Source organism: Nematostella vectensis, chromosome 4 (assembly GCF_932526225.1).
Source record: "Nematostella vectensis chromosome 4, jaNemVect1.1, whole genome shotgun sequence".
In the NCBI taxonomy this organism is placed as follows: domain Eukaryota; kingdom Metazoa; phylum Cnidaria; class Anthozoa; order Actiniaria; family Edwardsiidae; genus Nematostella; species Nematostella vectensis.
This window is the reverse complement of record NC_064037.1, coordinates 16384990-16396273: the sequence shown is the minus strand read 5'-3', so window position 1 is coordinate 16396273 and position 11284 is coordinate 16384990. Positions and strand designations below refer to the sequence as shown.

Below are 11284 nucleotides of genomic sequence, written 5' to 3'. Positions count from 1 at the left end.
CCTAACCCCCCCCCCCCCCCCATCTATTGCTTATCCTATTTACCACAGGTAACCCGGTCAATAGTACGACACGTCAACAGTGTTATGAGCAGCCGGCAAGAGAAATGGTGGACATGAAACGGCGTTGGTAGTCTAACTTGTGTGGTTTATTCCAGAAGTCTTTTTGAGATTGAGAAGGATAGAAGGGGAGCGTAATCATGGCCTCTTTGCATCGCAGTGCTATCGCATATGCTTTCACGACATTTGCTGCTACGTTTATGAATTCCATTTTCAACTTTTACTACGTCAAAATATTTCTTAATGTTTACAGGTGAGAGAGTAAATGTTTTCGCTTTCTTCGCCTTCCATGTATGCTTGGATATGAGTTTTTGTTAAAAATAACATGACATGGATTCATTTTCTGGTTTCTGATAAGAGCTCAGTTTACTGCTCGTCATAATGCATTGCGGCCCCGGGAATATTCGGGTAGTAAAAAGTATATTTCAGCCCCAGTTTAACATCTTTTTTATTGTTTTTGTTGTTGCTGTTTTTAACTGTTCCAGTTTAGGCAAATTGAACAAATTACCTGGGAAGGGATTCTCCGGAAAAGTAGACTGGGTTGATCGCCCTATCTTTTAGGGTATAAAATTTTGACCAACTGCTATCCCTTAGGGGTTGTTGAAGGATTTTTCCGATTCTATTTTTTCTTAGGGTATAAAATTCAACCAACTGACATTCCTTTATCATTATATATTTCTTGGTTCCATTTTAACCATTAAATATTTAAACCATCTGCTTAATTATGGACTCCGGTCAGTTTGCATAATTTAATTTATATCCAAATGTATTGACTACATTGATTGATTTATTTATTTATTTATTTATTTAAAAAAATGAGTGTTTAAATAATAAAATACTCAAATTCCTATTACATGGCGTATGGCCTTTTGGTTTGAATTTCTTTCTTTAGTTCTAAGATTAAAATATGTTTTTTATTTCTATTAGAATTTCAGAATATTGGTTCAATATAGCCCAGGTTATTTTCCTAATATGGAATGCTATTAATGATCCGCTGTTTGGATATCTTCAGGTATGTAAAAACATGAATATAAGAAATCGTTTTAAACAATTATACATACTAACTATAGTAACATGCTTTCCTAAACGTTACCCATCCTACCCTAACCCTTCCCCTCCCCCACTTGAAAATATTTTTTGGTAAATGACTTTTACTTCCAGTTTTTAATTTCTAAATCTTTTATTCAGGATACCTGTGAATCAGAGATATTCAGGAAGAGAAGGAAAGCTGTTTTATATGGGGCCCCTCTTTTTGCTATGAGGTAAGCCCTTACAAAACAGAAATACCATAGATGTCTTGCATACTTTTGAAATATGTTGTATGTGACATGCCACATTTTGCCTATATATATTTTTAGTAGCATAGTCACATATTTGGCATAATGTAGAGAGAGGGGCGTAAGGATTTATGTTAATGTGGTCTTCCTTCAATCTGGCACGGTTTTTCGTATTTTCGTATTGTGGTTTCTCTAGGCTGCATGGTTAACGGTTATTGACTTATTTTGACGTTTTTGCGTTTTTTGGTGGTTTTCTGTACTAACTTGCCTTTAAATTTTAAACTGTTGATTGCCTATCAATTTGAAGTCCTGAAAATTTTGGTGAGTTAGCACTTTTTATCTTCAAGATATTCTTAATTAAAGTTGCAAGGAAAAGTTTCATGCCATTAGGCTAATGGAAGGAAGCTTTACTCAACACAAGTTATGTTTTGCAATGCACATCTTCACCTTTGTAATTACAATCATTATGTTGATATAATTATTAATAATATTAATAATTAAATTTTGTTGAAGTTTTCTTTTGCCCTGGTTTCCATGGATACAAGGTGTTAATGGTCACTGGGTCACCGGTGTGCACCTCATTGTATCGTTGTGCTTCTACGATGCTCTCTTTACATATGGTACGTTTATGCATGATCCCCCATTAAAAGGGACACCTTAATACAATATATGACACTATACTATTAGTTAGACGAAGAAAAAGTTCAAAAGTAAACTAATCATCACCAGATAGACACTCAAATATTTATCTAGGCAGGCCCATACCCAGCGGGTGCAGGGGGTGCGAACGCACCCCCCACAATGGCCGAAGGCCCACCTTCGGTTCCCAATGGACATGCTATTTGTAGACAAAACCATCCAGCATAAGCTATAGATCACTCTGGTACGTAACCAAATTCAACAATAAACGTCCCATAAAAAAATCCCTCCGCATAAAAAATTTCCTTTTTGTTCTTTCAGGGATGTTCAGATTTTAACAGAGAACTCATTTCATCCCTCCCCCCGGAAAAGTTAGGTCCACTTTTTCGGACTCCGCACCCCCCCCCCCCCCCCAAGAAAAATCCTGGGTACGGGGGGATTTATAGCCCTCGTCAAGAAAATATATTTATTACAGCGTTATTTCATGTTCTTTCCTGTAAACACCTAAGTGGGTTTTCACCCCAGTTCACACATTGGTGATCAGGGGAATGAGGAGGGCTTTGGAGTGGGGTGGGGGTATTTTGTTCTCATTAACCTAAATAATTGATTTGCAAAATTATTTCTAGTTCTACTTGCTCATTGTGCTCTTTCGGCTGAGATCTCACCATTGCAAGAAGACAGGCACATTGTGTTACAGTACAGGTATTTTTGTGTGTTACAATTCAAATGTTACAATACAAACAATGGCAACTTAATAAAGAAACGGCCTTGTACTTGTCGCACTTATTTGTAAAGCCCCCTATCATTCTAGTTTTGTAGAGATCATTTCATTAACAAAAAATGGATTTGCAATGTAGTACATCTTCATGAATCTTCCCCAAAAGACCATTCTGATTGCCATACGGAAGGTTGCAATAAAAGGTTAGGCCACTTACTACTAGTTCACTGATGTCTTGTTTTCTTTATCTTTTAGTCAAATTTCTTCACTTCTAAGTCCCTTGGGTCTGTTCTTCTGTGTTCTTATCTACAATAATGAGGTAAAACACATTGGAACATAATCATATTATAGGAGCATTGAGAATGTATTTATTCACTACCAGATAGAACTCTTGGACATAAAAATTCTCTGGTTCAAAAGCTCTCAATACCTGTGAAAACAGACGTTTTCCAAACTCAAAATTTTGATAATCCTGTGAATTTCCTGCAAAAAAGCGTGAGAAACCTGTGAATAAAATTTGTGATGAATTTGTAAAAGAAATGTAGGATAAAAGCCCTTGGGTGCTACCAGTTAGCCTCACCATTTAAGTATAAAGCACAAACAGCTCCAGAAAACTGAGCCTCTTTTAAAGCATCATTACCGAATTGTATGAATTTGAACTTTTGCCAAGTCCTCACTAACTTACTAATTTTTCTTCTACAGCAAGACAACTTCCAGGCTTTCCAAGTAGTGTGTGTGGTTGTAGCAGTTGTTAGTTGGCTGTGTATGTCGTATACTGGAGTCAATGTTAGGGTGCTGGCAGACAAACAGCCCCCTCCTAAAAAAGGTAAGAAAGCAATTTCATATAAGCCATAGCCTGGCAAATCTCAACACCTCACAGAATTAGTTCAGTATTGCGACTTCCTGATAACCATAAAGCAGTGTGGTCATCCTTTATCATTTCGATTAACTGTGTTTTTGAAGGAGTTCTTCCTTCCCTCATAGGGACTGGACATTTTCTTTGTTGTTCGGCTCATTTATGAGAACACCCAAAAATTTTATAAAAGATTTGGTGGCTGGGCTTTTGATGATTTTATGTTACTGCTTTCAATTGCATTTTCAGATTCTAGTAAGACTTGTGATGTGACGGCTTTTGTCTTGTTCAAGCAACTTGTGACTCAGCCAAACCTGAGTAAGAACCAATCAGAGATCATGGCAAGATCATTTGGGGGGGGTGCCTTGAGTAAGAACCAATTAGAAATCATGACAAGATCATTTGGGGGGGTGCCTGAGTAACAACCAATAGGAAATCATGACAAGATAATTTTTTTTTTTGGGGGGGGGGGGGTTCTGAGTTGACTTGTTGAACACATGTGAGCTTACTAGAAGCTTGTGTTTCTCAGCTCCAGGATAGACAAAAACATCACTTTGAGCCTTAGAGAAGGCGACAGCACCCTAACAACTGAAACTAGGTTACTAAGTTTCTGTTGTGTCATCTACTTGCAGTCTACTTTATCATCATGAACTTCTTCCAGGTATGAAACCAATATCACACAATGTTATAATTCCATGGTCTATCAACAACATTAATACTCGATTCGGGTAGCTAGTCTGTGACTGGTTGGGAAGCCTGTGGATTAAGTCTGTGACTAATCGATATACCTGTGGTTGAGATCTGTGACTGAACGGAATACTTGTGGTTGAGGTCTGTTATTTATCGGAGTACCTGTGGTTGAGGTCTGTGACTGATCGGAATACCTGTGGTTGAGGTATGTGACTGATCGGAATACCTGTGGTTGAGGTCTGTGACTGATTGGAATACCTATGGTTGAGGTCTGTGACTGATTGGAATACCTGTGGTTGAGGTCTGTGACTGATCAGAATACCTATGGTTGAGGTCTGTGACTGATCGGAATACCTGTGGTTGAGGTCTGTGACTGATTGGAATACCTGTGGTTAAGGTCTGTGACTGATCGGAATACCTGTGGTTGAGGTCTGTGACTGATCGGAATACCTGTGGTTGAGGTCTGTGACTGATTGGAATACCTGTGGTTGAGGTCTGTGACTGATCGGAATACCTGTGGTTGAGGTCTGTGACTGATTGGAATACCTGTGGTTGAGGTCTGTGACTGATTGGAATACCTGTGGTTGAGGTCTGTGACTGATCGGAATACCTGTGGTTGAGGTCTGTGACTGATCGGAATACCTGTGGTTGAGGTCTGTGACTGATCGGAATACCTGTGGTTGAGGTCTGTGACTGATCGGAATACCTGTGGTTGAGGTCTGTGACTGATCGGAATACCTGTGGTTGAGGTCTGTGACTGATCGGAATACCTGTGGTTGAGGTCTGTGACTGATCGGAATACCTGTGGTTGAGGTCTGTGACTGATCGGAATACCTGTGGTTGAGGTCTGTGACTGATTGGAATACCTGTGGTTGAGGTCTTTGACTGATCGGAATACCTGTGGTTGAGGTCTGTGACTGATCGGAATACCTGTGGTTGAGGTCTGTGACTGATCGGAATACCTGTGGTTGAGGTCTGTGACTGATTGGAATACCTATGGTTGAGGTCTTTGACTGGTCAGGATGCCTACAGGTGAGGTATTTACTGGTCGTGTTTATTTACTGGTCGTGTTATCTGTGGCCTCTGACTGGTCGGAGTATACATTGAATAAGAGTGCATAAAGTGTTCTCCTTTTCTAGGTTTTTCATGGTACATTCCAGAGCAATTTCTTCCTCATCTTTGCTGATTACCTGATTGGTCCTGATGTAATGCCTTCTGTGAGTGCTTTTTTTCAAACTTTTCCCTTCAACTGTGTCTGTGTCGCCTTTTAATGACTAAAATTGACTGAACAATCCCCATTGCAGATACTCCTGAGTATACTTGCAGGATCTTCCTACGTCCTGCCTCAGGTTTGTGCAAGCCTATAGCCCTGGCCAAACGAGGACACATGTTGCCGGAAACATGTTGTCCGCGCGCATGTTTCCTCAATGTTTCCCAGTTTGACCACCACAGAAACATTGTTGCGCGCCACAAATTTTGTGTCCAGGACACAATGTTTTCAAGTGCGTGCAACATGTTCCCGATGTTTCGTAAATGTTTGGCCATCCCGCAAACATTTAGGAAACATGTTTCCCCAACATGTGTCCTCGTTTGGCCAGGGCCTAATAGACAGGTCTCTGATAGAGGACCAAGAAAACCAGGAATTGGGCATGAGCAATTCGAGGTTTTGTTGAGCTTTTTTTTCTCGAGGGTAAGACCAGAGGGAAGAAAAGATAATAAAAAGTAAGAAAACTCGAAAGAGGAGGAATGGAGAAAGGGATGGAGTGAGGAAGAAGGAAAAGGAGGGAATAAAAAAAGGATATGATCAGACGGTTTGAGGAGGGTCCTTGGAAACCTGAGACACTTCTAAATTTAATTTATAAATCTATATATGTAACGTGTTCGTGCTATGTGTTCTGACTGATTCCTCTTATCCAGTTTATTGTAAATGAACTGCCAAAGGTCTTCAATAAACATATCTCCCTCCCTCCCTCCCTCCCTCCCTACCTACCTCCCCACCTCCCTCCCTACCTACCTACCTACCTACCTACCTACCTACCTACCTACCTACCTACCTACCTACCTACCTACCTACCTACCTACCTACCTACCTACCTACCTACCTACCTACCTATCCATCTTGACACGGAAAAGTCAGAACATGGTATCAAGTGAATGCGGTGTGCGCTCGACATTAAAAGGGCGAAGATACAGTGCTTTGGGCTGATCTTATGTTTTTCCTTTCAGATAGTCGTTCTCATGTCTGGTTCACTGTTAAGCAAGTACGGATCTTATCATGTTATAGAGTGGTCATTTTACATAAAGGTACGAATATGGTAGTAGGTAGTGCTAAATGTTTGGAAGTTCGGTACCTCGAGGTCACGCTCAGACATCAGACCATTGCTTAATTATATACCAACTGTCTAAACTCGGGTTGTTTTATTGGTTTAATAAGGGAAAAAGGTTAAAGATGTTGTTATTTGAAATGGCTTAAGTTCACCCAACGTTCACTAGAATTAAACCCACGACGTTGATTCCACAGTGGTGGACCCTGACTCGGGAGTGTACTTGCAAATGCACTTCTATAGACCGTTAAATTTGCTGTTTGTTTTCTTTTCAAGTCGTGGTTTTAGATTTCCAATATTTCCCTCGACTTTTTCATTCAGACGTTGTTTCCAGGGGGCATAATTAGGGCAACGCCCTTCGACGTATACCTTAAAATGGTTTTACTGACTGCTTGGCCCAGCAATGTCGATCTCAATGTGAACGCTATTTACACGGGCCATATATGCTATTTACACGAGCTATGAGTGTTGTGTTGTTTTTCTCTCCAGTTCATCCTTGCAGCGGTCATGTACATGGCCGGTAGAATGCACACTTGGCTGTTGGCGTTCATGTTTCTTGCCGATCGGTGAGTACCAGAGTCATTCGGTCACCTTCTCCTTTGTTATTGTTTATAATTCAAAATGCAACGGTTTATTTGCAAGTAAACGTCAGAATAACCATCCACAATTGAAGACTGATACTTTATTAATGATATTCGATAGAAAGTTTCTCAGTTACTTCCTTGAATTGGCCGATGGAAATGGATTCTTTGTGTGACTCGGCATTGAGCGGGAGCATAAAATGGCGGCGTGATTCAATAGTATTCTTGAGTACAATCCAGTTGACTATTTAACTGAGGGGAGGGGTCGTAAGCGAGCCTAGATATGCCAAGCATTCTTGAACTCCTATAGAATAGATAAAAGACATTGTTGTAAAATAGCTCTCTAGAGCACATAAAAACCATGAGTTGTCTTTGTGATAAATTTGTGATAACTTGTAGATCCAGTGCAGTTCCCACTGTAATGATGTTCCCGGTGTTCGTAAGTTAAATCTTACTAACAAGACAATTACCTCGGCAGCTAGCTCGTAATGTAAACCTTACTTACAGGACAATAACTTCGGCAGCGAGCTCGACGTTCAACCTCCCGCTTTCTGATGTCATCGATGACGACAAAATAACGCACAACCGAGGGTAAGTTGGTACTTTTCACATGGATTCCCTTCTGCAAACGCCCTATCGTGACCTGAAAAGCGCTAAAACATTTTGGTTTACTTAGTTACATGGTCATTGTGGTTTTATTTTCATTATTTCGTAAACTGTCATTGAAGATCGTTTCGCGGGCCAGCCTCCAAAGAGGCTCTTTCGCGTCCCATCTGAAATGACAAGGTGTTCATCAGAGAAAGACAAAGTGTTCATGGCAGGCGCGTTCGCAGGGAGGTGGGCACCCACCCATCCCCTAGCGGCCAAAAAGTGTGTAATTTCTCAGGCCAGTACCCAAGGGGGGTGCAGGGGTTGCGAACGTCCCCCCCCCACACACACACACACACAACGGCCGAAGGCCCACTTTCGGTTTCCAATAGACGTGCTATTATTTGTAGACAAACATATTTTAAGCTACAGCTAGACCACTCTTTTATGTAGCCGAAACCGACAATAAACGCCCCGTTGAGATACTGCAAGGCATGGTCAGGTTTTTACCAGAGAACCCCCTCCTTCCCTCCCCCCCCCACCGGAAATATAAGCCCACTTTTTCGGATCCCCCCCCTCCCCAAGAAAAACCCTGGGTACGGGCCTGTTTCTTATAAAGGGGCCTCCAAATACTATGCATTTCCAATACCATACCTATGCGCCCTACCACCCCCCCCCCCCCCAGCCATTTCTGGGTATGGGTCTACATGGACCCCCGATTCTAGAGAGCCAGGCCTATAAACCACAGCAGGGCCACATAGCTATGAGAAGCATAGATAGACCCGAATCGCTGAGCTGCCACCCGGCCCCGTGCGCTATTAGGACTAGGGCGGGCAAACCTTAAAGTGAGCCGAAGAGTAAGGACAGTTTACTAGTCTCTGATTGGGCTTCCTGTGGTTTTAAGTGATTGCTGTGTCTTTCAGGAGCCCTGTGTCGTCCATGATCTTTGGCACCAACGCGCTCTTTACCAAACCGGCCCAGTCCCTCGCGCCTATGCTTGTCGTCTATGTTCTAGCAAGGCATGGCTACAAGGTGATCACTCATTCTAATGACGTCACTGTACGATATAAGGGAAAAATCTTTACACTCAAAGAACCCAGTAGTTTTATATTCTGGAAGCTTAAAGAGCAAGTGGCGGAATCTTTTCTAAGCATTACAAAATATATCCCTATTCCGTCATATAACTAAACAACTCCAAACCTAAACTCTAGGATTTACCGAGTCACACATCAAAGCAATGTGGTAGAAATGAAACACTATAGATTTCTGGCGACGTCGTAAAAATATTTGAACTCGGAATAATTTATAAGCCGAACAAAATTTAAAAAAACACACAAGTAGTAAACGCAGCTCAAACCACAAATAATTACTTTTATTACGCTCCAGAAGCTAAAAAAAGAATAGTTTAGGTCATTTAATAAAATAAATAGTCACACTCGGTGAAGATCTTAAAAGAAATCAACTCATTTAAAAGAATATTACTTGTGAATGTGTTTTAGAATTGTTTGAACCCCCGGTTATAACATATATCGTTTCGTAATAACTTCTCCCATTTTCATTTTGCGCAGAACAAAGAAAACACCATGGCATCCAGAGCAACAGGTAAGACCAGAAACAGTATACTCCTCGTCAAATTGCAAGATATTCACATAGCTCTACTGTTTCTTCTAATAGCAGGGTGCCTATCTGATTCAATTTTCCGGGTCTAGTTCACGACCGGGTCCTTTGTTTCAACTTTCCTAGATTCCTACCGTGATCTCCAGGAAGTCATGTTCCAGCTCCTGTGCCTAGTGCCCATGCTCCTTGCGGTCGTCCAGATTGTGTTTTGGAGAAAATACACCCTGCGCAAGTCACGTTACTCCAAGGCACAGTTCACTGAAGAGCTGGCTATTTAGATGGATGGTTCATTAAAGATGACACTTACATTGACGACACTTACACTTCCATTCTTATAGATGAAACATTGCGACGCAAGCTACCGTTGTCACCCTTAGCATGGATAGACCAACCATTATTTTAATAGATGACACATTGCGACGAACGCTACCGTGGTCACCTTAGCATGGACAGACCAACCATTTTTTTTATAGATGAAACATTACGACGCATGCTACCGTGGTCACCTTAGCATGGATAGACCAACCATTATTTTTATAGATGACACATTGCGACGTACGCTACCGTGGTCACCTTAGCATGGCCAGACCAACCATTCTTTTTATAGATGACACATTGCGACGCACGTTACCGTTGTCACCCTTAGCATGGATAGACCAACCATTATTTTTATAGATGACACATTGCGACGCAAGCTACCGTGGTCACCTTACCATGGACAGACCAACCATTCTTTTTATAGATGACACATTGCGACGCACGCTACCGTGGTCACCCTAGCATGGACAGACCAACCATTCTTTTTATAGATGACACATTGCGACGCACGCTACCGTGGTCACCTTACCATGGACAGACCAACCATTCTTTTTATAGATGAAACATTGCGACGTACGCTAACGTGGTCACCTAAGCATGGATAGACCAACCATTCTTCTTATAGATGACACATTGCGACGTACGCTACCGTGGTCACCTTAGCATGGACAGACCAACCATTCTTTTTATAGATGACACATTGCGACGCACGCTACCGTGGTCACCCTAGCATGGACAGACCAACCATTCTTTTTATAGATGAAACATTGCGACGCACGTTACCGTGGTCACCCTAGCATGGACAGACCAACCATTCTTTTTATAGATGACACATTGCGACGAACGCTACCGTGGTCACCTTACCATGGACAGACCAACCATTCTTTTTATAGATGACACATTGCGACGAACGCTACCGTGGTCACCTTACCATGGACAGACCAACCATTCTTTTTATAGATGACATATTGCGACGCACGCTACCGTTGTCACGTATGCATGGACAGGCCAACCATGCTTTCTAAAGATGAGACTTATGCCTAGTTTAAATGCCGTTCTTTGCAAATGAACAACTCGATTCTTCAATGTTCTTTCGTACACATGGCATGGTACATAGTCATATAGAGTGGCCTTTGATCTAGGGCCGATATGACATTGTCACTGGCTACTTTAGTCATCCTAATTAGCATTCTTTACCCATCTCACACGCCTTAGTACCAAATAAAATACCCTTCAAAAGGGATTATAAAAACAAAACTATTTATACAGACTAAGCAAATTAAATATAATAAACATAATTTTATACAATTTAGCCAACTCTTGTCTTTATAGCATTTATCCAAAATAAAAACAATAGTCTGAACAAGCCAATCAGATACAGGACATCCTTCTAAACTTTTGGCTGTATTCCTATTATTATCTATTTAATATATTCCTTTTTACAAATAAAGTTGTTGGCAGAGGTTCTAATCACGAAATGTGAGTATTGCCACAATGCTATCACATGCAAATAAATGGAACACATATTTTATGCTTAGTTCATAAGCAAGCCACCTCAATAAGTATAAAATCTCAAAGATTACCAGCATGCACAGGCCCGTACCCAGGATTTTTCTTGGGTG

The 11284-nt window shown here is 41.2% G+C and overlaps 1 protein-coding gene across 1 annotated transcript; it reads left to right on the top strand.

Moving 5' to 3' along the window:
- Nucleotides 1-43: 43 nt before the first annotated feature.
- LOC5513969 (transmembrane protein 180) lies at nt 44-10974 on the top strand. Its single transcript, XM_048726004.1, has 17 exons — nt 44-310; nt 985-1069; nt 1246-1319; nt 1848-1954; nt 2600-2675; nt 2947-3010; nt 3394-3517; nt 3794-3862; nt 4177-4205; nt 5374-5451; nt 5539-5583; nt 6461-6538; nt 7048-7124; nt 7647-7730; nt 8651-8759; nt 9296-9329; nt 9471-10974. Exons 1-17 carry the CDS (start codon nt 198-200, stop codon nt 9620-9622), a joined length of 1398 nt encoding a protein of 465 aa, XP_048581961.1. The 5' UTR covers nt 44-197; the 3' UTR covers nt 9623-10974.
- The last annotated feature ends 310 nt before the right edge of the window (nt 10975-11284 follow it).